Here is a 24,777-nt window from a genome sequence, read left to right as displayed (position 1 = left end):
ACATTCAAGAGCATATAAATTAAGCCAAATGTTAAAAACCACAGTCTGAAAGCTGACTTCAAAGTCACAACTCTCTAATTAATGAACTGCGAGCTTCAGTTTGGACAAGTTGTGGTTTGATGCGCCCATAAATCAACATGACAGCCCTGTTTCACAGTCTCAGACAGTACTTGTCATTGAGTCACATCAGATGTAAACACAGCAGAAAAAAGAAGGGGTGTGAAGGGGGGCAATTGATCAACAGAATTGGTAAAAACCCACTTTTGAAGCACATTATGCATGATCACAGGAAATGGTTACAGCCTCGAGAGGGTTCCCTTCTGCTGTTGCTTTTTTGAATCAGATTTCTAACAGCCTTCAAAAGGGAGAATAAGAATTATGGAGACTCTCCCCTGTGGCTCACAGGCAATAACCCCCTGTTGTTATTTTGTGCTTCTTTCTTTTCAAAGGCATCAAAATTTAGTTTTTTAAAGATCTTTAACTCTATATTTGAAGACAAACAATAAAGGGCTGCCACTGTCATTCTTATCAGTTACCGGGGACTGTGTTCCCCCCTTCTGTTGCCACTTCTTATTAACCTCTTATTTGGTCTGTTAGACAGAGTTTGGAATCCTCGTCCTCATGCTGGGAGAACATGAAAGTTCAGATGAGCTCCGAGGGCCTCCGAAGAAACGAGAAAGGGAAAGTTACAGGGCAGGAAGGAGGATAAAAGTTCACTCTCCAAAATTGCTCCTGTCAGGAAGGGGAGCAGAGAGAGGGAGGTGATGGCTGAGCCAGGGACGGAGGGAGGCGGGGAGAAGATGCTCCGTGTCCACCCAGGAGATGCACTGTGACAGCATTGCCCCTTGTCCACAGCGCCAGGTCTGCTGTGGTCCCTTCCCAGGCAGAGGTGACCCAGGAGAGTTGTGGCCTAGAATCTCCCTTGGGGGGTGGAGGCCGGTGGAGTGCATGGGTCTCCTGGCTCGGTGCTGACCCGGTTCTTGGTGCTGTGGGACTTGGTCAGTAGGTCCCTCCTTCTCTGGGGTGTCGGGGCTGGTCTCCTGAAGTTCATCCTGCAGGTGGTGGTCCCTTGGTGGTGAACGAAATGGAGCCACATGGTAGCAATTTTATGATGCTGGTCGTGCTTTTAGGAGGGTTTGAACTTAGAGGTTGACAGGTAGAGCAAGCACATCACAAGCCACTCATCAGTGGCACGTAATTTGGTGCTGTTAGTTTTACGTCCCCCTGTTGATGACCTGTAGCAAGCCCTCATGTTGCCTCAGGTGGTCTGGAGATGTCTCCCTGGGGAGCCTTGCTGCACGCTGGGTTAGACCCAGGTCCCTGCTCAGGAGATAGATGCTCATGGTGGGAGGAGGCAGAGGGAGCCCCGCACAGCCGTGGAAGGGACTGGTGTGGAAAATGGACGGCCCAGTTAATATGAAATCAAGCTACAGAGAAAGATGGCGTTCAGTGCTGGTGAGGTAGGCCTGGCTGATTGTTTTCAAAGGCCGGTTTGTCCCAGGCATTTATGACGGTTTATGTTAGGCCTAGGGAGTAGCCGAAAAAGGGAAACCAGACCTTTGACTGGCGCGCAGGGAGGGGATCTGAAAGGCAGGGTTTATCAGGCCCTTCTGCGTTTTAACGCTGCCCACTGACCTGCCGGGGGGCTGTGCGGAGACCTTTTTTGTGCGCATTCAATTGTGAGAAGTAAACAAACGGACTCGTATCCTGTGTTTGGTAACTGGGTGGGGAGCAAAGTCTGGCAACCAGTGTTGCTTTTAAATTCTTTCTTTGGACAATGGGCCTTGTATACTTTTATATCCTGGCTTTTCAAACGTGCACAGCTTTCGTGAGGTTTTCCTAGGGATGGCCAGAGACAACAGAGAAGGCATCAGTCACTTTGTATAAATACACGATGTTTTAAACATTTCATTTACAGTAAGACAGGAAAGGCCCTCCCCACCCTCCGGCCCCCAGCACACTCTGCCTCAAGAAGGGCTCAGTCCTCGATCCTGTAGTGTCCACATTGTCCTTCTCTCCCTCCCTGCCCCCCCTTTTTTCCTTATAATGTCGTGAGTTAATATCTGTTGAAGAAGTGAAAAAAATCATTTTGACATGAATATAACTATCATTGGGTTTTACATTAATGTGATAACTTGGGAAGGGTGAAGACAATTGGATCATTTTATGCATGCTGTTCTTAAAATGAAAACATGGACTTTTCATTTAAATTTATTTAAATTTTTGTTGTTAGTGATATAGAATTTGTTTTTTGGAGTGAAACTCAATTAACTTTCTCAGTGGCATGGTAGTAAGTCTGAAATTGGTTGCTAATAGGAGAATGAGGGTTTTTACTGTGGAAGAATCTACGTGGAGCCCGGAAGGAAGCCACCATTTTTCTCCTTCTTTGGACTTGGCCTTGGAAGGTCTCGGTGCGCACGCCGTTTGGTGGGGGCCCGGATCCAGGCGTGCGTTGGTGCAGTGAGTGCCCTGTGTGGGGGGTCCTGACGCTGACGGGAACACGCAGGCTCTGCGAGCGTGGGCAGCCCACCCGGTTCCTGGCCTCCCTGATCTCTTGAATGTGAGTCAGAATCAGGAAAAGGTCTGATTTTTTTTCTTTGAGGAATTCTGTTTCCTTCTTTTTGGCCCCGGTTTGGGAAGGGTTAATTTCCCTTTGTGACGGTTAGCCCTGGTGTGGCCGGGCCCTCCACCTCGAAATGATTCCTCGCAGATTAAGGATATTAGATAATTTCCTTCTATTTATTATACTACCGCACTGTATTATCTTTCTATCACTGAGATAATTACTGAGGAAATCTACATTAATTTTTTGGCTGGAGCAAGGCCTGCTAAACACAGGAATGCTGTATTGATGCTTTACACAACAGAAGTTTTCCTCCTATCACGACCCATCAACAAGAAGATTCGCCCGTGTCCTAAAGCCCCTTCTTTTTGAGAACAAAGCAGGCGCCCACCAAGCGGGCCCAGCGAGCAGGCCCCCCGAGCAGGCCCCGGCCCTCCAAGGCCACAGTCAAGTTGAGGCGCCTGAGCTTTGAGCCGCTCCTATCCGGCACTTGCAGTCAAGTGCCTTGGTGTTGTTTGGTAAATTATGAATGTGTGTAATTAAAATCTAGCGGCTGTTTCTATGAAAGATTTACAATGTTATTTCATCGTTTGTCATGGCTAATTAACAATATTAGATGAAGTTTTTCTTCTTCAAAGGTCTGATTTCTTCTCATTTATTTATGTCAGGAGTGATAAACAGAGTAGTTACAGGCTCCTGCCGGTGCAGGCGGAGAAGGCCTCACCTTGCTCCTCTGCACCCCCAGGGCTCTGGGTTCAAGGCCCCCCAGGCTGGGGTGGGTGACTGCAGGTCTCAGGTCAGAGGTTGGCTCCCGACTACCCGAGGTGGGCCGCAGGGGGAGCCGCTGTGGAGGGCTTGGTCCCTGCAGGCACAGCCATCAGAGGGAGTGCCCTCCCGCGAGGCAGCTCCTCTTGAGAGGTGGCTGATGCAGAGCCCACCCTGGGCCCAAGCCACCCTGGGTTTCGGGATGGCGGTGAGTTTGGGGTGCTGCCCTCTTGCCTTGCCTAGGATTGGCCTCTCATGTCTCTCCTCTCCTCTTGCAGCAGCAGCAGGTGGCCACCCAGCAGTTGGCCTTCCAGCAGCAGCTCCTACAGATGCAGCAGCTCCAGCAGCAGCACCTCCTGTCTCTGCAGCGCCAAGGCCTCCTAACCATCCAGCCCGGGCAGCCCGCCCTTCCCCTCCAGCCTCTCGCTCAAGGTATGCAGCCCTGTCTCTATGGCGGCCCTGCGCAGGCTTCGGGGTGGAGGGGCCAGGTGTTTGGGGTGGCTCCAGGTCCTTGAGGGGGCGATGGCCCTCTGAGACATGCGTGTGCAGACTGAAAGCAAGGCTGCAGGAGGTCCTGGGGGCCTGGTCCCTGAGGCCAGAGGAGCACTTGGGGGAGCACCGTGCATAGTGGTCCCTCGGGGAGCGACTCTGGGGACATTTCTGTTTGGAACCAGGAAGTCTCCTCTCAGAGGCTGCTGTTAGTCATGTTAACCATGTAACTCGTTGTATTTCAGACCCAGTAGTGCTTCACACACATGCCATTTCTTAAATATCTAGGTGTGAATTTGTGTTTGTTCGCCTGTAAGTCACTCAACTTGGTCTCGTTCAGTTGCGAGAATCAAGGTCATGTTTTCTCTCCCTCTCTCCTTTTTCATTGGCCTGTGGTGTGGAGCAGGTTCTTGCCCTCTTCAGAGCAGGTGCCCTTTCGGTTGCCAGTTCTTCCTCAGACGTGGGTTCCTTGAAAATGAAAAGGTTTCCTAGGTTTCATGAGTTCCTTCCGCAAAGCCGCTGACATTTCATCCCGAGGGTATTGGACATCACAAGAAGAGGGAAACTCAGGGTGTTGGCTTAAGCCGCTCTGGCTTTTACAACTGTGTGAAGGCCAGCGGTTATTCAGGGGAGGAGAGAGGAGGTGACATACCTGTGCCCATGTCCTTGGCTGGCCACATTAGTAAGTCCCACATCTGCAGATTCAACCAAGCATGGATTGAAAATATTCAGTTAAAAAAAAAAAGAGAGCGTCTCTGCTGAGCATGTACAGGATTTTCCTTGTTCTCACAATACAGTAGAACAAGTGTTTATATCATGTTACGCTGCAGTAGGTGTCAGTGACCTGGAGGTACTTCCAAGCATGAGTACGATGCCTAGGTTGCCTGCAAGCTGAACGCCATTTAGATAAGGGACTTTGGCTTCCTTGGGTCTCGGCATCCAGAGGTGGCCCCGTGGACATGGAGGGGGGTGGTTCCTGGCTCCACAGACCTCAGTGGCTTCCTCGGCCCTGGGTCCTCCGAGCCTCAGCAGATTTGATGTGTGTCTCCAAGGCAGCAGGCCACAGCTTTGGGTGTCTCAGGCTCAGCTGTCATCTGAAGAAGGCTGGAAATGTGGGGTCTTCCTGGTGTCCTCTTAGGCGGGGCTGGTGACGGTGACCTTGGCTGGCGAGTGGAGCCAGTGAAGCGGGGCTGCATCTGAATCTTCCTGTGGAGTCGGCCAGGCCCAGCTTCTGTCCCCGAGGGTTCTCCTTGTTCTGCAGGTGGACTGCGGCCTCTCTCTCGCCCTCCACACCTGTGCGCCCGACTGTTCAACTTGGTGCCTCATCATCAGCGCTTCCCCGGTTGCCCTCAGAGGGGCAGGTTTGGTGACTGCGCCACAGGAGGGGAAAGGAAGGCCATGGGGCCAGCGCATTGTGAGCTTTTGCCCAATGTCAGTTGGGCTTCCTTCACACCTCCTGGGTCATAGTTGGACCCAGGGCCGTCTGCGGGACACACCTCCTGGCCTCGGGCTTCACCCTGTCTCCCTTTCCCTCTGCTCCTAGGCTGTGAAGTTTGCTCTCTGAGGTTCATTGTTATAGTATATCAGTTAAGCTGTCCAGAAGAGGGCAATTGGGCAGGGACAAGACAAGCTCATACATAATGTGCAAGAAATGAATGTGGTGGTGCATGGAGTGTAATCTCTGCAGTATCACATCAGACACCGGCAGGTAATTCACTGGGGTGGCATTGATGGATCTGCTTAGCAGTCTGCTGTAACTATAAGCCCCTGCAACATTAGGAGGGCGCTCGCTTGGCATTGGAGGGTGCCTGTGTGCGCCACGATGGCACAGCTGTACGGGCAGATATTTCTGGAGTCGAGTTCTTGCAGGAAGGAGAGCCACACTCTTGCCATCTCCTTTGGATCGGGAGCCGGGCTTGTCTCCCCTGCCCCCTCAGCCACGGAGGCCTGAGAATTCAGTCGTGTGGACTACAACACAATTCCTTTTTATCAGAGAGATGATGGCTTAAAACTGATGTCATTATGAGGTTTAAATCAACTTTCTGCTTGCTTGAACATGGTCACCTGGGTATGGATGTACAAGGACAAAAAAGGTTGATCAACTCTGTTTGTCTTTGAGCCAGTGATACCTGGGGTGGTAAAATTGAGTTCCATGAGCAGTAATCTGTCAACTGTCCCCACAACATACATTTTTTAAACCCGCGCTTGCATTTTCTTTTATAATGAAGGGACTGGATGTCCTGGGGAAAAGAAAAGGAAGGAAGGAAGGAAGAAAATGTAGCCAGGGCACAGGAGTTAGGTGGCGAAAATGCCGGGATGTCCACTGATGGAAAAGCCTGCGTGCGCACTTCCACACGGCTGACTGCGGGCCTGCTGAGGGTGGCCACTTGTGAGAGGACAAGCATGGAAAGCCACGTTTTGAAGGCCCTATTTTTCCCTCTGGAGGGGGTTGTGTTGTGAAGTGCAGGGTCAGCTCTGTTGTCCTTCAGGTTGTGGTGGGGCCTTTGCTCCGTGGGCAGGGTCCACCCACCTGGTCTCACCCTGTTCTCTCATGCTCTGCTCCTCCCGAGCACCTGCGGTTTCACATACAAAGACTCTGCCACTAGCTTTCTGACCTTTTAATTTTTAAAGCATACTCTCCAGGTATAGGGGAAGCTGCGTGCTGGCTACGTACCTGTTAATGGGTTTGCTCTTGGTCCTATGAATCCATCATTTGGAAGAAATGGGGGCTCTTTACAAGTTGGACATCCACCTAGTCTGACGAGTGACTCCTCGCCTGCCTTCTTGTCTTAATTCTGTCTTGAGATCTGGGCTGTGGAAGGCCAGCACCCTTGGTAGAGGGTGTCCGGAGTCCGCTGAGCAAGCCGTTGACCGTCGCTGGCGGAAGCAGCAGTGCGGGACGATCGGGCTGCCTGCCTCTCGCCGGCTCCGATGAGAAGGTTCTGAAATGTAATTATCACATCGAGATTTGACCCAGAAACAGCTCTGTGGTCAGGCAGCCCGTTAGTGTTTACCCTTCTCCCCCGGAGGAGGAAGCTGCGTCCCCTGGCTCCTGCAGGTGTAACAAGTGGGGAGCCCTCGTCCCAGTGCCTTTGCCCACTTTGCAGACTGCTTTGGGATTGTGCTGTTCTCAGAGGGAAGTGTCCACGCAGCCCTTAGACCAGTGTCCTTCCTGTGCAGCTGACCCCAGAAATCAACTCGCTTGAGTGGAGAAACAGGCGGTTGGTGCTTTTCCTGTGTTTGCAAAAGAGAATAGAAACAGGCATGGATTCATGTGGTTCTGGTGAGCACACTGTCGGCACACGAGCCCGCGGGCTGCTGGTTCAGTTGAGCGAACGTGGGTCTGAGGGTCAGCCGTGTTCGCAGGTAATTGTTGGTGTGCAGACTGCAGAGGCGGACTTGCCAGGTACTGGCACGTCCCACCTGTCACTTGGGAAAGTGTTTGGAAATAATAGCCCAGATGCAGCAAAACCGGACGAGGGATGGTATAGTGGCCTTTCCCTTTGTTTAATTTGCCTCTGAGGTTTAATTTTCAGGGGACAAGTAATAATTGAATATGCCTAATAACTAAATGCTCATTTGGGACAAAATCCATCAAAATATAATTGGCATTTGATTTTTATGGAGGGGGAAGGAAACGGACTCGGCTGTGGAGGATGCGCTCTAGGAACATCTGACCACTTCATGTATCCTTCGAAGCCACCTTTATGATATATATTAATTGCAAATACTTGGGCATTTGAACATTTTCGCGAAGAACCGATAGGAGAGACCAACTGTTTTTGTTAACGTTCCTGGCGGAAAGGCGGGGAAGGTTATTGGTCTGCTGTGCAATAATTTACTCCTCTTTGATATGCAAACGATCCACGGTGAATATAAAAAAATCCTATCAGACTCATTTCACAGTTCTTAACCACTCGGATTCTCTGGAGTCCATCGCCTCATTAGACCAGCGCTCTCCAATGCTGGCATAATTAAAATCTTTAACAGTTTAGCAAAGTAAAGATGTTTGGCTGATCACGTTGAGATGATTATCTCTCCATTGTATTCTAAATGACAAAAATAAATTAAATTTAGACCTTGGCATTTTTTATTATGTGTTTCAAATGAATATAATGCACACAGCCTTCTCCTTTAATTCAATACCTTCAGTTTGGTAAGAAACATGCCTCTTTCGGCTCCTGCTACTTACCCAGAAAATGGCCGGCTTCGCCCGCTGGCTGTTATGCTGGGTGGAAACAATGACCAGCCGTCCACTAGGCTGAGTCTAAGGCGGAATTGCCTGACGAGGTTCAGGGGTGTGATTTCTTTTCGGGGTTCTTCCAGAGGAAGCGGCTGCTGCTGGTGGCTGGTAGCTCCAATAGAGGCTTGCGGTTGCGCGTGTGCATGCGCTGGAATATGCATGGCAGTAGAAATTGGGCATGCTGGGCCACAGGGGCTGCTGCCAGGGTAGACCATCAGTCCAGGATCGTCAGGGTGTGTCCTGGTGGTAACTCTTCCTGGGAAAAATACTCGGCGCCACTTCACTCCTTTAAACCCATGTCCACTTTGACCCCCTTGCAAAACAGAACAACTTTATTGCCCCAAATTTATTTTACGTCTTCGTTTCATTCAGCGATGGTTCATTAGCATTGATTTAAGAAATGACAGTAATAATAGTGTTACTTGTGTAAAAAGTTATACAGTTTTTCAGTAGACACATCCATCAATTAAGCATGTGGTACGAGAAACCAAAATTAATGAGGAAGATAGGTGTGTTAATGAAATAATCATAGTATAATCAATTTGACTGTTAAAAGTTGAAAAGCATTTCAGGAAGACGATATGAATTCATAATTTATGTCTAAAAGTGATTAATAAAAACTATATTTAATAACAAAGCTATTTGTCATCATTTAAGACTTAAGCACAAAAATCATTCATTTTGTGGCCCTCGTTGTCATAAGAATGTAGTTGAACAGTTTCATTCTGGGCCCTTCTTTGTGTCTGGAGATAAGGTGCCGTCCTCAGGCTTTTCCTGAAATTGGGAAGCAGCAGCTGGCCGGAGGGAGGCGGGCGCTGCTGTGGCAGAGTAGCTGCTGGGCCCCTGTCCCTGGTCTGCGCGTGACGAGGGCCCTTCCGCCTGCAGCTCCTGGGAGGAGGTGCTCCCGTGTTTGCCTTGGTGGGGAGGGGAGGAAAAAAGAACTGCACACACTAAAAAAACCCTAACACTAGGCTTTGTTTACTGACTCTTTGATTTAATTACTGTTTGAAGAGGCCGGAATTAGCTGTTAATTGATTTAATTATCCAATTTGTTTGTTTCAGGCATGATTCCAACGGAGCTGCAGCAGCTCTGGAAGGAGGTGACGGGTGTGCACACTGCAGAAGAAGCCACGAGCAACAACCCCAGCACCCTGGACCTGACCACCTGTGTGTCCTCCTCCGCCCCCGCCAAGGCCTCCCTGGTGATGAACCCGCACGCCTCCACCAATGGCCAGCTCTCGGTGCACACGCCCAAGAGGGAAAGGTAGGCAGGGGCCTGGGCCCCGCAGAAGACTGGCCACGGCCTGGGAGGGCAGGTGGCCTGACCCCACCTGGCCCAGGGCTCCCTAATTGGATCAGTGTGACTCGAAGGTGCCTGTAATTACGTAACAATGTATTCAATATGGTGTGGGTGTGTGTGAGCATCTAATTGTTTTCACCTTTTCAACGTGGAATTAGTATGGCTGTAGATCTCATGGGCTTAGGGCCGTGCAGAAGTCTTGGAGTGTCTCGTTGGGTTAGATGTCAAGACTTCCAGGTCCTCTGTCTGCCAAATTCTCCCCCTGGTCAAGCTCAGTTTCTGGGCTCTGAGCACCTGCTGGTACCAGGCGCATCTGCTGTGGGCGATTTCGCATCCTGGTTTGAGAAACAGGACTTAACGTTAGTCTGTGCTGCCCTTGTAAAGGTGGGAAGCCCGTCTTTGCCTTCGTGTGTCCCCAAAGCACATGGTGCGTGTAGACCTTGAGTGAGGGCGCGAGGCTGGAGGGGTGCAGGTGGCCTTGTATCCGCACACAAGCTTCCTCAGCACGGTGGTCATCGGGTGGCCTCACTCCTGCTGCCTTCCTGCCCTGAGCTTACGAGTTCATAGTTTTCAACGTGTGTGTTCGTGGAAGCCCAGGTTGGCTCGGAGGCCTGGAGGATGTCATGTGCACGAGGAGTTCTAGGAAAGCCAAGCTGTTGATCCCTGCCGTGGTCCCTTCCGCCCAGGCGTGTTCCTCGAGCTACCGGGGTGCTTTTCCTGAGCAGAGAGCACCCCTAAGATTGACAGCTCTTTCCAGCTTACTCTTTCTAAACTGTTTCCTGTGTGTTTCACACACACAGCTTCCACACACAGAAGGGGAGACCTAAACAGCAGGATGTGATAGTAAATGCTGCTTCCATCAGGAAGAAGCAAATTCTGGATTTTGTTCTTAAATAGCAATGACTCCATAAAAAAATGAATTATATATTTCAGTTAAGCAGCTGCAAACATGATTTCATGTCTTTCTCATGGTGTTGAGCATCATAAGGCAACTGGTGTAATCAGGTACATATCTTTATATCAGAAAATAGTTATCTGTTTATTATATAGAGTCAAGATCTGATCCACATATATAATAGTGGTCCCATAAGATTATAAAGGAGGGAAAAATTCCCACCACTCCATGCCTCACGGCCATGCGGGGCCAACCCACAGGGCGCTACTCGAGTGTTGTGGGGATACCGGAGTCAATAGCAGTGTACGCCAGTCATGTACACACAACACACGTGCAGTTACCCCGCGCACAGTCCTGGCTGGTGATGAGTGGTGCCGTTACTGATCCACACACTTGCTCTGCTGTACTCATCAATCATCATTTTAGAGTGTGCTCCTTCTACCTATTAAAAGACATCGTTGACGGTGAATAGTACGTCATGTTAGCCAGCGGCAGGCTCAAACACCTCATGTTGACCCCGTCTCCCGTGCGTCTTTTCTCTTGTGCCTGGGCTAAACTCATGCACTGTGGGCCTGGGAGCAATGGGTTGTGCTGCGCACGTGACCCCACGTAGCCCAGGTAGGCTGTGTGAGTACACTGGTGATGTTCACACACCCCCGAAGGGGCCAACGACCACACTTCTCAGACTGCATCCCTTGTCAGGGACACACAGCTACACATATGCACACGCACACACAGGTATTATGTTTGAGCCTAAACAGCAGAAATGAGAATAATAAATATGTTCCCACTAGAACTTGGGACTGGCCGGTAAGATTTCCTTGTTTACATCTCCATGGCAGGTGTCAAAAACTAAAAGATGCTTTAAAGGGACTAGTTGAGAACAGTTTGAGGAACAGGATGGGGCACAGGGCGAGGCTGCTTGGAGCCGCTGGCCAGAGTGTGGCTCCCCTTTGCAGTGGGGAAAGACACGCATGGCCGGAAGGTGGCCTGAATCCCTGCTTTGTCATCTCCCCTCCTGTCTTCATCATCATCATCATCATCATTTTTTCTAAATAGAAAGTCTTAGGGAGCTTGAAAGGAGAGGCTTGGGGCTGCTGCCCTTTGGTGGACTTGCTTTTCCCATCCTAGGGTTGCTGTGGTCCATTTGCTGCTGGACAATTGAATCGCATCTCCATCCACAGGCCTGGGGGGGCCTGGCACTCAGAAGCGTGGACGGGTGCACTTGAGGTCTCTCTGCAGTCTTCTCACGGGAGGGCGAGGGGCGTCCCGAGGCGGTTCTCTCCTTGTGTAGATGCAGCCAGGTGATAGGTGAGCCAGGAGCACAGCCCTTTGGGTGTCTTAAGGCACGTTGGAAGCTCAGTGGCTCCGCGGGACACTGATTCCAGGATGCTCTGCTGGTTGGGTTCTTCTCTCAGGATGTGTGCATCTGTGCCTCGACTCCGTGTCTCCATTTCGCTACATGCCAGAGTTAGACCATGGGTCAGAAGGGAGCTCGGGTTCCAGGGAGCCTTCGCCTGGGTGTGAAAACAGGCTGGCGTTCCAGCTGTGTGCTCAGGGAGGACACAGCTACAGAGTGACACTCCATCACTTAAGCTCCTGATTCTCTCGGCTTAGAGGAAATGTGGCCAGACTCAAAGAAAGTCCTCCCCAGTGCAGTTTCTTATGTTTTATTGTTTCTGCTGCTGGGGCTGGAGCCCAGGACCTGGTGCGCACTCTCCCACTGAGCTGTGCCACTGCCCCACCCCAGTCAGCACATCTTCACTGGCTGTAGCCAGGAAGGCCAAGAACACCTTCAGTTAAAGGTAATTCAACGCTTTTAAGCTTATAGAATTGATCATTTAAAAAATCAATTATTCGTCTGCCAGCTTTGTATGTATATAGGTACTTAAAATGAATATTACCTATTATGATTAATTTAAAAGTCCCATGTGTGATGTGCGGTTTAAATAGTGGGAAATGGTGAAGGAAAGGGAGAAAGCTTGCCGCTGTCCCTGAGGGCGTGTCCTCCCTGGTGCCGGGAGCTGGCCCTTCCTTGCTAGTTCTCCTGTGAACCCGGGTCCTCGAGAGCCCTGCCTCCACTTCCTGCGGCAGAGCTTTCTCTTTGCCCCATTCTCGTGGAACATCACGCCCAGCCAGGGCCCCTGGCACCCCTCCACCCGACAGACTCCCGCCTGGGGTGGCTCTGTGGGGAGACTCGTTGGGAAAGGCAGTCCTACGAGAGTTTTGGTGCGTGGTTAGAGTCGTGGTGTGTCTGATGTGCGTGGCACCCGGGTGGCAAGTCTCCCTGCCATTTGGAAAACTCCTGCCGCCCCCAGTCCCCCACCCTGGCCTGGTGCGTCTCCCGTGAGCAGCCTCTGCCGCAGCAGCTCTGGGGTCTGGTGAGCAGCAATCTGTTCAGGAGATAAATAATGTGGTTGGCACGCCACTCCTACTCTCCTCTTTAATTTGTCTTACACAAGGAAAATTATAATTAAATCATTCAGGGTAAACCCTTGAGTGCAGAGAAGGGGAAAAGCACACTTTGGGAAAGATTGCCAATAGAAACCCACTTCCCTGTTGCGCGGGGCAGAGACGTTTATCAATATTCAGCAGTGTTATGGCAGGAGCAGCCCATGTGGTTTGGGAGGCGGAGGCCAGCGCTGAAATCAAGGCTTGTTAAGATCCTGTCCCTGCGCAGCCGCGGACACTCAGCATCATTAGAATTCAGTACTGGTGCCGCGCTTCCCACTTTGATTTTTCTCCCGACAATTTAATAATGTTTATTGTGCTGATTACGTATAAATTCACTGGTGCAATAAGCACACCTCTGTCGTCCGTCAGGGCCTTGGAGAAGCACCTTGGGGATGCATTCGGTGGGCAGGAGCTGAAGAAGGGAGTGTGCAGGGGAGCAGGCACACCAGGTTCCTGCTCTCCTATCTTCCAGGGGATTGGGGAGTTGTGACCCCTTCTGTGACACAGATGAGACTCAGGCTGGGCAGGTTCTGACCTTGAAGCCATGTCCCTTCGAGTTGTCTGACTGTCTCACTTTAGAAAATTCCAAGTTGGGGTGTGGGTAAACAGAATCAACAGAATGCAAATGAAACATTTATTAAAATGCTAAATTTAGTAAGCCCTTTGAGCTTTTTGGATCAAAGCAGCTATGTAAATACAAATAGCAATTACTACTTAAGTAATTGCCTGAATTAAAATTCTAAATATCACATTATGTTATGGTGCACTAGGGAAGGGAGAGAGGGTGCTCAGTCAGTCCCCTCCCTGTGCCATGCGCAAAGGAGCCACAGCCCACGGTATGCACGCTGCTGCACCCAATTTGCAGATGAGGAAATCACGTTACAGGTCACAGAGCCAGCTGGTGGCGCGCCCAAGATCCAGGTTCATGTCTGACTTTGCATTTACAGAACAGGACTTCAAGTTTCCATTCAGTTTGGAGGTGAATGCTGAGTTATGATATGTTGAAATCTGTATCTCTAAAAGAAATTTCAAATTGAATTTGAAATTCAATGATTTTAAATTTTAAATAATGTTCAATTTTATTCAACTTAAAATTTAATAAAACCTTTATTGACTTAACCTACTATGTGCAAACCATAGCGCTTACGTGAGAGTAGTAGCGTTTCCTCTTTTATGGAACATAGAAACCTTTACTGGGCCTCTCATGGAGGCTGGGAAACCCAAAAACAGAACCCAGTGCACAGCATGAATGCCCTGCAGGATCTGCACACAGGCCAACGGGAGGCCAGTCCTGCCCCTGGAGCGTCCTCGCCCTGTCCTGCCTGGTCACCCTGCAGCTTCTGCTGGATGCCTCCTGCATCTGTGGGGCTTCTGCTGTCTTCCATGGCCCACAGAAGCAGTGCTCCTTTGCCTTCAGTTTGGCCATCAGGAGAGGTTTTGTAACTCGAGCATCGCTGCTGCCTGGCTCTTCTAAATACTTGTTACAGGGCTTCCTTAAGCATTTGGTCAGACATTTCCTTTGAACTCTGCAGAGCCTGAGCTTGGGTGGACCCTGCTTCCTCCAAGGCCATCATACTCTCTCTCCTCAGAACCCAGCAACCCCAGTGGGGTCCCGTCTTCCATGAGGTGTCACCTGCCTCTGATCCCTCGGGTGACCCTGGACGGCCATCCTCACTTGCTGACGGACCCCAAGCATACCAGTTGTCTCCTTTTCTCTTCCCTCTCCCTCCTTCCCTCCCTCCTTCCCTTTCTGGTAGGGGTATTGCTTGCGTTTTCTGCGGCCCACAGCTGGCAGCAGCCTTGAGACAGCCCCTGCAGGCTTTGCTCGGCTCCTGTGCTGTGGGGCAGTTTCATTGGTTGCAGTCTCTGCTTTTGATCTGTGGCCTCTTGACTGGTGGCCACGTATTTGACTATATAACAATGACATTCATGTTTATGGGCCCTGATAATTTCAAAAGACAAGGAACTTTGAAATGTGAACATGCTTGATGTTTTAACTTGGTTTTTTTTTGTTGTTGTTGTTGTTGTTCTTTGTTTGTTTCCTTAAACTAAATTCTGTGTTGATGGATAAATGTCGGCCTTCTTGGTTTAACTGCTAAAATTCTAAAAGTTAGTTTCCCGGACTGTTAGATACGCAAGTCTTTAGCTTTTGCGTGTTCTCACGTTGATTCAGAGTCTATAGAGCCAGAAATGTCAGCAATAAGTTATTGTTCCCGTGACTCTCAAGAGTTCTTCCTCATTTCAATTTTGTTTTTCAAAAATCAGTAATTTGTTTTTCTTTTTGTTTGTTTATTTGAAAGACTGAGCAAAGCAGGTCTCCTAATTCTTTCTTTCCACAAGGGCATTTTGAAGAATGTACAAAGGGTGGCAAATTTTGACTCCGACCTGCCAGTACTCTGGAAGCTTTGCAGTGGTTTGCAACAGAGGTGGGCAGACATGGCCCACCACTAATGCAGCCCACTGTGAGCTTTTGTGCATGAAGTCTTAACTGGGAATGGTTGTGCTCATCCCTTATCTGTTGCCTCTGGCTGCTTTTGCACTACCACAGCAAGCTTGAGTAATTGGCCCCTCAAATATTTACCGTGTAGCCATCTTTAGAAAAAGTTTGCAGCCCTGGACCTTCACCATCAGACCTGCTCCTCCTGTTTAGAGTCATCCTCAGGGAGTTCAGGAAGCAAGCAGCCTTCTGGGCCCTTCCCATGCTGACTTGGGTTCCCTGGCTCTGAGATGGCATGTGGGAATTTGCATCTGCCATGCATACCTAAGTTCTTGCTGTGCACAGGCTGCAGGCCTGCAGCTGGGCCATGGTGTGGATGCCTATCAGAGAATCCAGGCCTCAGACTAACCGCAGACCTGCTGAACCCAGATCTGCACTGTAGCAAGGTCCCCAGGGGTTTGACATGCATGTTCAAGTTCGAGAAGGAGTGCAGGCAAGATGTTCAGTTTACCTGGGTCTTGACTGTTGACAAGAACCGAATTCCCCCCTCCCCAGATTTGATTGACATCCTAGTGCACAAAGACAGCAGTCGCCATTCTTGTGCAGGCTGTCAGAGAAGCCATGTTGCTGGAAGGACCCACCCCTGGCTCTGTTCCCAGAGGCCTCGGTTTGCACTTTGTCTGTGGGGTCTCAGGCATAAGTTCTTGAAGGTCCGGTTTTTCTCTTCTCTGGGAAATCTAACCCTGACATGTGACAGTGATGAGAAGCAGCTAATGATCATGTCACCATGACTCTGTGTGATATGCAGTGCAGAGAGGACTTGACCTGTTCCTGTTTCACGGTAGGGTTACGGTCGGTCCCCTTTGCACAGATGGTGCTACTGGGGCCAAGAAGGGTCTTAGAACTTGCGGGAGTCTCACTGATGGTTAGTGGCCCTGCAGGGACCAGACCTGAATTCTTACCCTCAAGTACTTGATTCCCAGCTGGGCCGCTCATCAGAACCACTTTGGCTCAGCCTAGACCTTTGATCAGGGTCCCCAGTGAGTAAAGCCAGGGGTTCAAGACCAAGCCCAGACCTCCCGTGGTCACAGCCTGGGGCTGCACCTGGCTGTTCAGCCACCTGTCTTCCTCCTCGCCCTCATCTTTCCTCAAGGAGGGAGGCCGGGAGGCTGGAAGTGGAAGGAGCAGGTTGGGTTGTGGCGAGCAGGCTGCCGGTGTCCTGCCAGGTGTGTGGAGCAGCCTAAAGCCCAGGCGGTTGGTCTGCTTGAGTGCAGGCTCCTGGCAGCATCCTGGCACTGTCTGTATACAGTGGAAGAAGGAGCCTGTTGAGGTCAAGGCTTCCTTTCTTAAGTCAGAAGCACCCTCTGGGGGCTCCTCGGCATCTTGTACCCCAAGTGCACTGTGCTGGTTGGCACCCAGCCGGGCTCCAAAAGGCTGCCATTCACTTATCTCAGCCTTTGCAGCCAGGTGCTCGTGGGCCTGAGCAGGAGGAGGGGCTTCTCCCAGGCCAGTGGGACACAGGTGCGAGAAGGGGCCAGGGTTTATGGGTTTCCTTGCCTGTTCACTTTGTGGGGTGATTCAAAGAAAACAAAAAATAAACAGCTTGGCCACTGTCCCCTGGTAGCTGTGTCTTACCTCAGTGAAGTGCCTTATCACACACACAGCGTCATCAGACTCCATAAATCTTTTTCTATTTATTGTGCTTAAGTGATGAATGCTTCCTAATAAAATGACGTCATTGATATGAACAGGCACGTTCACGTTAGAAGTTGCTCCTGAATTTGGTTGACTTTCAGTTTTTTCCTTGGGACGTTGTGTGATGTGAATCTCCACCATAGACCGTTCCATGCCTAACGGGCCAAGTTTTCCACCCCAAATAATGTTGGAACCCCCAGTTTCCTGGACATTCTGCCCTGATGCACGGCTCTGGCGGGCACAGGCTTTCTGCCGAGGCCTCTTGCTAGCTCACAGGTTCTCCGTGTTCACTCGGGTGGAAGGGCCTGTGCTCACACACCCAGGGGGTGAAGGGAAGCCATGGCCGGAGGAGAGGGCCATCCAGCCTTGGAGGACTCCTACGGCGTTGCCCCTTGTACTGGGTTTTACGCTTTCACCTGCAGAAGGTGCTTGTTGGAATGCGCACCTGCATTTCCCACCTGCTTTTCATGAGTGGAAGTTTTTCTTGGGTGGGTATCGCAGAAGGGCAACCTAAGCGCCTCCATCCCGAAGGCCAGGCAGCCTAGAAGAGTCCTGGTGTCCTCGTGATCCCTCGCGACTTCCAGGTTCCCAAGCCAGTCATGGTTGCAGAGGAGGACAGAGCTGGAGACTTGGCAGGAGGGCTTCCCTGCCGAGCTGTGGTCGTCCTCCTCTCGCTGCCTGGCCCAGTAGCCAGCCGCGCAGGTCTTTTGGAGGGAGCCCCCGCCCCACCGGCTGGCTCGCTGGGGCAATGCAAATGAGTGTGTTACATGTGTACAGCATTCCCAAAGTTCTTTATTCCACCCCCTTTTGTAATCAGTCCAGGCCTAAGTATATTATAAAGTATATTCTCCTCATTAGAACAATAGTGGGAGCTCACAAAGGGAGATTGTTAATATGTGCTCCGGCTTGTCACTTCTGCCTGTGTGAATAAAGAAGATAACCATTCCTTTGGGAAGCTATTTCTGGAATTGAGCAACAGATACGCTAGCCAGAGAATTCTCCTAACTGTAATTTTCCTTTTTGTGTGTACTCAGAAATAACATCCCAGTGGGCTCCCCGGGGCCACCACGCATGCAGCGCACAATCGCCACAGCCCAGGTGGTGTTACATGGGACAATCCCCCGGGCACATGTCGCCAAGAGCTGTACAGCTTGTTCAGTGTCTCCGTCCATATGGCGCTTGGTCCCATTCACAGGGAGGCGCCGGGCTGTGCCGGGTGGGGCTGCGGTCAATGTAGTGTGAAGCCGGGGCTTCTGCTCCTGGTGGCCGCCGCCTCGCGCGGGATTGCACCTCAGGTCTGAGCTTCAGTGTGCACACTCGCTGTGCCACTCACCTGCCGCCCCAGCTGGGCCTTGCCGCTGTCCTGTAGGCCCTGGTCATCTCCGCGGGGTGACGCACACCTGGTGTGCACAGGCAGGGGCCTTTCTGGGTGGTGGCTGGCGGAGTGACAGGGCAGGAGAAGTGCATGTTCGTGCTACAGTCCTATAAGGTGTCTGTTCCCTCCGTGTCCCTGTCTCTCCTTTTTTCTCCCCATTTAGATGTGGAAACGATCTTCATTGTCCAGTTAGGATTATTGGGCTACTTTTTGGCTGGTTGGTTTTTAAGTCTAAAAATGGGGGGGGGGGGAGATGGAGACTGAGGGAGCTCAGAATGCTCCAGCACCAGGATGTCTCCAGTACAAAGGGAGGGGCGGGGCAGGGCACTGGTCTGGAGGCACTTGGGAAGAGGCACCAGCAGGCCATTTATAGGCCACCACGGGAGCTGCTTCTGTGTCCCTGTTTGTGTTCTTGTTTGGTAAACAGACAGACCCATGGCAACTGTGGCTGGTGGTATCTACACTACCTGTGAGGCTCCCTGAACAAACCGTCTGTCCTGTCAGTCTCCAGGAGATCAGTCCAGGGGCAGGCCGCCGCCTCCTCGCCCTTCTTTCTTCTTTCTTCTTTCTTCTTTCTTCCTCCCCGCTTCCCCTTTTAGAACTGCCTTGGGGTTGCTCTCTGCGGGTTCTTGGGGAGCTCTGGGCTCCACGTTGTGCTGTGAGGGCCTGGGATGGCAGGAAGGGAGAGGAACCTGCTTTCCTGTATGTCGTCATCGCCTTCACAAGGGCTCCCCTGAGGGTGTGTCCTAGGGATTCCAGTTCATCTCCCCCCTGAAAGGCTCCCCACTCTGGGTACCCCAGGCCCCACCGCGTCTCTGGTCTAGGACGGCCTTCGTGTCTGCAGTGTGACAGGCCAGGCCTGTCGTCCCGGTACCCATGAGCCCCTGTGTTCAACTCACATTTCTCCACATGAGTCACATTTGTGACGAGAACACGATGTCTCCTGTTAAAGATCAGTGTGAGAAATAAATGGGAGTTTACTTTAATTAGAAAAAAATTGACACCAGGAGCTGGAATAATCCAGTGGCGTTTGAATAAATTAGAGGATGGTGAAGACAGAACTAAAAACGAGCTCACCACGGATAAGTGGGAAGCTGTCTAGAGTTCAGCGAAGTCTGTTTCCAAGTGGGACAGGAGTCAGGGTCAGCACAACGTGTGTCCATTCAACAGTCTTGCCCAACACGGAGCACCTGCCAGGTGTCCTGGGCTGTGGCTCTTACAGCTGAGCTCCCTGGTCACGTCGGCAGGGGACAGTGCAGAAACACATCTGCAGGGGACAGTGCAGAAACAGACCTGGAGTTAGACAAGGACAGGAGGCACATCCTGGAGCCGGGGGCAGGCAGGCAGGCAGGCAGCGAAGCAAGGTGGAGAGGGTGGCCTGGCCATGCCTGTCACTCTGTCCCTTGAACAGACCTGAAGAGGAAAGGGAACACCCCTACAGGCAGAAGCAAAGGCCCCGGGGCAGAGGCAAAAAATGGGACTTGTGCTGCATGGTGGCCGCAGCCTGCAGAGTGCTGTGCTGGTGACAGCTGTTAGGAGCCGCTCCTCAGTGGACTGCAGGGCCAGGCTGCTGCTTGTCACTTCATCTCAGTGTGCTTGGCTTCCCCAGTCTCACAGGGCACAGTGTCCAGCCTCACCTCAGAGCTGGGACTGTGAGGACTGAGGAGCACCTGCTTGAGCTGCTGGCACACAGTAGGTGAATATGAGTTCGCCGTCCTCCATGACCATGACGCTGTTGGATGAGAACCTGAGCTGCAGTAGTGGACAGTTATCAAGTGCTGACTCTGGTTTCTGGGAGTTGAAGGATGGCAGCACTTCTTCCTCTTCATGGCTTCACGGTCTAATTTGAGACGGGCATGGACACAGACACCTGCAGGCCAGAGAGACCCTGCAGCCCTAGAAACGTAGACTACAGCAGGGCAGGGCACATGCCCACAGCCCAGCTCCTCAGGAGGCTGCGGCAGGAGGATTGCCAGTTGGAGGCCAGCTTGGGAAACTTAGACTCCAGCTCAAAATAAGAATAGTCCAAAGGTCTGGGGGCATCACTCAGTGTGAGAGCACCCAGACTCAACCTCCAGTACCAAAAAAAAAAAAAAAAAACGATGTCCATAACTACACGTGATCCTGTAGACGATTTGTTAAAATGCACACTTGTGGAATATCTTGGTGTCTTTGACCCCCACCCCCCGAAGGCCTCTGTGTGGGAAAGTTCTGTCCTGTGGTCCACGTCACACCCCCGCACACCCAGCCTGGCTCGTGGTAGGTGCTAGGCATCATTGCAGAGACTGGATGAAGTATTCAGAAAAAAGCCAGCTAATGGGTATCAGAGGTTGAGACCACCAAGAGCAGTCACACTTTTGCCAGTCTTTTTCCCCAAGTGGTATGGGAGCACCCGGGTGGCCTCTTTTGATACCTGTAGATGCTTCAAACGGGAGACCGTTTGGCTTCTGGTGAGGTTGGGTCTCGGCCTTCACCTGCGTTGGGTCACCTGGGGGACTGGCTGCAGCCCAGGCTGCTGGGCCCGACCCCGGGGCTTCGGACTCGGTGAGTCAGGGTCGGCCAGCAGGTGCTCCTCCTCAGCAGGCCCCCAGGGACTGCACATTGAAACCACTGCGCTGCCCTGACGGGATGTTTGAGCTTCCCAAGTGCTGTCCTGTGCACCCCCGTTCATCCCTTCTGAAGGTCAGAGGGACAGAGAAGCGATCCAGATTGGGATTATTTACGAATATCGGGGTTTCAGTGCCCAGACGCGTCCTTAGTTGTTTGAAAGACAAAAGTGTCTCAAGAGTGTGGCCCAGTGGGGACTCCCTCGTTCCTGGCCTGCAAGTCACTCGCAGTTGCTGGCGCCTCTTCTCTCTGGATTTCTTCTCTGGGTCTGTTGTGCTCCAGGCCTCTGTCCTTGTTCTGTCCCTCTCAGCAGCTGGGCTCCTACTGATACTTCAAGGCCCAGATCAAATATCGCAGCTTTGATGTCCAGTCACCTCCTCAGTAGCCCTGTGTCCCCAGCTGCGGAATCGGGCAGAGCTCCGTCATCCGAGGACGAGCACCCGTTCGTTCCCTCACAGTCGATGCAGGTGACCCCAAACTCTTCAGTGTTCATCTCCATCAGCACAGAAGCTGGAAAGTGCATCCCATCAGACTATGTGATCACGCGTGTGCACGTCCCAGTGTCTTACCTGTATTAAAAAAACCAGCAGCTGGCGGTGAGGAACACGCCTGCACATACACACGTGTATCTGTGCGTTTGAAAGCTGCGTTAGCACACGCACATAGAGGAATCGACGTGTCCTACTCACTCATGAATTGTGTGCGCCCTCGTTTGGAGGTTCTGACCTCGGAACCCACCGTGGTGCGTATCACTAAACGGGTGTTTAATAAAATTGAACAGCAAGTTAAAGGTGGGGAGCGTCTACCCCAGTGGACATAACGGAAGCATCTGCAGGAAGAGAAATCAAAGGGCTCACAGGAAGTCAGGAGGGACCCGGGGGGCACAGGAGCCTGATCTGAGTGGGTGGCTTGTGTCCTCAGCTCACCTGGCCCTTTGCTGTCCCACCTGCCCTTCACATCCACTGCTTTGCTTCTGGTGGGTGACGTAGCCCATGCTGACTTCCGTAATGCGTGGTGGAGGAGGAGCTCAGAGGAACTCGCGTTGGAAATGTTACAGGTGCTCTTTGTTTTTCTGGGTCCTTAATGTACCAGAACCTGTGGACAAGGTGGTGGCTGGCCTGTGACACACCAGCGCAGACACACTGACCCACACGTTAATGACTTTGGATCATTGTCCGTGTATCTGCATTGACAGTTGCTGCCCAAGTCTCTGAGAGCCCTTTTGGTTTCTTAGCAAGACCCAGTGTTAATGCAGGTAGTGGAGAGCCCTGGCCGCAGGGTGTCACCTTGCTGGTGTCAGATGTCAGGCCGCCTTCCTAACTGCGAGACTTTGTCCCTGCGAGACTGTGCTGTGGCCCACTCGACGCCCCAGGTCTCTGCGCACCATCCTGCCAGGCCACACTGCAGACATTGGGAACGCGGTGGTGTGTTTTGCCCAGTGCAGCTGGGAGCTGGGGCATGCTGGTGATGGGGCTGGTGGTGAGCGTGACGTCAGGGCCTGCCACCTGGCCTAGGGTTCCTAGCCTTTGTAAGGCAGCCACTTATGAGTCACCTAGATGGTCCCCACACCAGACGCCCCTTGATCCTGAGTGATAAGGTCAGGTCTTAAGGGCACTGGAAGCTCTGCCCTGTGTCATTGGGCCTGTGTGGGTCTGAGTCCCAGAAGTCCTCCCTCCTCACGAGCGTTCACATGAGGTGTTCAGCGAGGGGCCTCTAGCCTCCAGAGGTCTGGAGGTTTCTCCGACCTCCTCTGTGCTGGGATCGGGGCCCCACTGTCCTGAGGTGTGCCGTGTCCGCCGTGCAGTTATTTGTAGCATTTTCTTTAAAGCAAGTCGCTTTTTAAAATCTAGTAAATTGAGCCTCATCCTGTAAAGTGACATCTGTGAAACCAGAGGTAGGACATGCTCAGCCTCATTTTTTCTAATACATCTTTAAAATTCTGTTCATCTTTAAAAACAGGCATTCTTCCCCCCACTTGACAGGGGGTGGGGGGACAACCTTGAGGGCACATCTGGAGTTGGGTGCTGCGATGGGCCTCACCATTTTGAGAGGGGAGGGGCCTGGACTGACCATACCATGCCCGCTCACCTGGCCCTTTGCTGTCCCACCTGGCCTTCACATCCACTGCTTTGCTTCTGGCAGATGACATAGCCCATGCTAACTTCCGTAGCGCATGGAAACCCTAGGAAAATCCAAAGCTATCACTTACCTTCCCACAAAGTTGGTCTACGACTGTTTTCCACACGTGTCCTCTGCTTCCTGGTTGAGGGATGGGAACAGGCTCGGGCACAGGGTTCTGAAAGCCGACCTAGGGTGTGGGGACCAGGAGGTGTTGAGAGCTGTCCACCCGCAGGTGAGCCCTCCGTGCGGGGATAGTCCTGAGTGGTGTGATACCCGGTGCGCCACACTGCTGACTGACCGCGTCCCCGGGCACCCCCCGGCTGATGTGAAGTGGGCGTTCAGTAGGCAGGAGTGGAAGGTGGCCTTTCCTGCTTTGTCACATGTAGGTATTTTTGAAAAGCCAGACAGGAGCCAAAAGGGCCACAGCCGATGCTTGGTGGCGTTGCTTGGTGGGTCTCCTCTGCTCCTCACCTTTCCACCCAGAATTCATGGAAGGGACGCCTCCTGAGAAGGTCCTTCAGCACAGCTGTGTCTTGGGAGACACGTTAGAGGAGCCCTCTGAGATCCGTGGTACTCGCATTCTGGTCCTGGTGCTACAGCACGGCCTCCCAGGAACTTGGGATGCCATCTTGGGCCCTGCCCCAGACTACAGAGCGAGAAGCTGTCTGTCGAAGTTCCCCAGGCAGGGGAAAGTTTGAGAAGCACTGCTCCAGGGACAGCGGCAGCAGGGAGGCCTCGCCCTCAGCGCAGACACGTCTCACAGGCCCCGTCTGCATTCTCGGGTCCTTCCTGCCGTCCTCTGCACGTACTCACGGCTACTACGTTCTTAATGTTTTAGTGGATAGATTTTGTAAGAAGCTGCGACTGAGAAGTCACGATTCTGACATTGTGGTCGATTTTCCCCCAAGATGCACGAGTCCCTAATTCGGTAAGCCAAGGGCATGCTTCTCAGACTGGTCCAACGCCCTGCACCACCACTGGGCCGTTGCCCGCAGGACGGCTGCAGAACAGCACCCTGTGTTCCTTTTGGGATGATTTACAATTCAACAAAGGGGAGGAGGATAAAAAAGAAGGGCCCTGGCCATCAGTGGTTAATAGCCTGCGTTTCAGATGTGGAGTTAGTTAAGGTAGTCCTCACATCTCCAAGCACAATATTGAGAGCAGATAATAACAATAATCTCCATCATTGTTTAAAAGCACAAATGTGGCACTTAATAGACTAATTCACAGTCACTCCAATTGCAAGTTTTACTCATGAATATCATATCACAAGGGAATGTGAAATCCTCTAATTAAACATGATTTGAAAAGCAGCAGAAAATTGAGATGATGAGCGTTCTGGGGAAGGAGAGTCAAGGATTCCCTGCCTGGGAGAGAGGGAGACCCGGTGTGTGGGGGCGGGCACCTGCGCTCCCTCAGGCAGCCCTCAACAGGGTTGGTGAGACACCCTTGTCTTGGTGGTAGGACCATGAGGCAGGCGAGCTCGGGAAACTGCTGAAGGAACACGTAGTACACGTGTGTACCCGAGTATGTGTGTGCGCGTGAGAAGTTACGTCCACGCTGTGGGCCAGCTCTGGGGTGCAGTGAGAAGCCCCTCTGCTCCTAGCAGAGTCCTCCCGACAGCTGGGGAGAAGGTCAGGAGAACAGGTGGGAGGCCCGCGTCCCTGGTCCTCCTCTGCTGCTCAGGCAGATGTGAGACTGCCCTTCCCCATGCTCCATGTGGGGACTGGAGGGCGCTCAGCCTGTCCTTTTCTCTTCTCCACGAGGCCACACTTGGACTCCAGCTGATTTTGAGGAGATGGGGATAGTATGAAAAACAGAAAGAACTCTGAG

At 51.8% G+C, this 24,777-nt stretch overlaps 1 protein-coding gene across 9 annotated transcripts in view; it reads left to right on the top strand.

The window, feature by feature from the left end:
• The window catches only part of Foxp1 (forkhead box P1), a 616,519-nt gene that overhangs the window by 537,555 nt on the left and 54,187 nt on the right, over positions 1–24,777 (top strand). For all 9 annotated transcript variants that reach the window (XM_015494919.2, XM_048787006.1, XM_048787007.1 and 6 more), the window contains 2 exons: positions 3,607–3,760; positions 9,123–9,324. In XM_015494919.2, the coding sequence (XP_015350405.1) occupies positions 3,607–3,760; positions 9,123–9,324 (356 nt within the window). The remainder of the gene's footprint in view (positions 1–3,606; positions 3,761–9,122; positions 9,325–24,777) is intronic.

This window comes from Marmota marmota, unplaced genomic scaffold, assembly GCF_001458135.2.
Source record: "Marmota marmota marmota unplaced genomic scaffold, marMar, whole genome shotgun sequence".
Lineage (NCBI taxonomy): Eukaryota > Metazoa > Chordata > Mammalia > Rodentia > Sciuridae > Marmota > Marmota marmota.
Note: the sequence above shows the minus strand (reverse complement) of the source record. Positions and strands in the feature narration are given on the sequence as shown.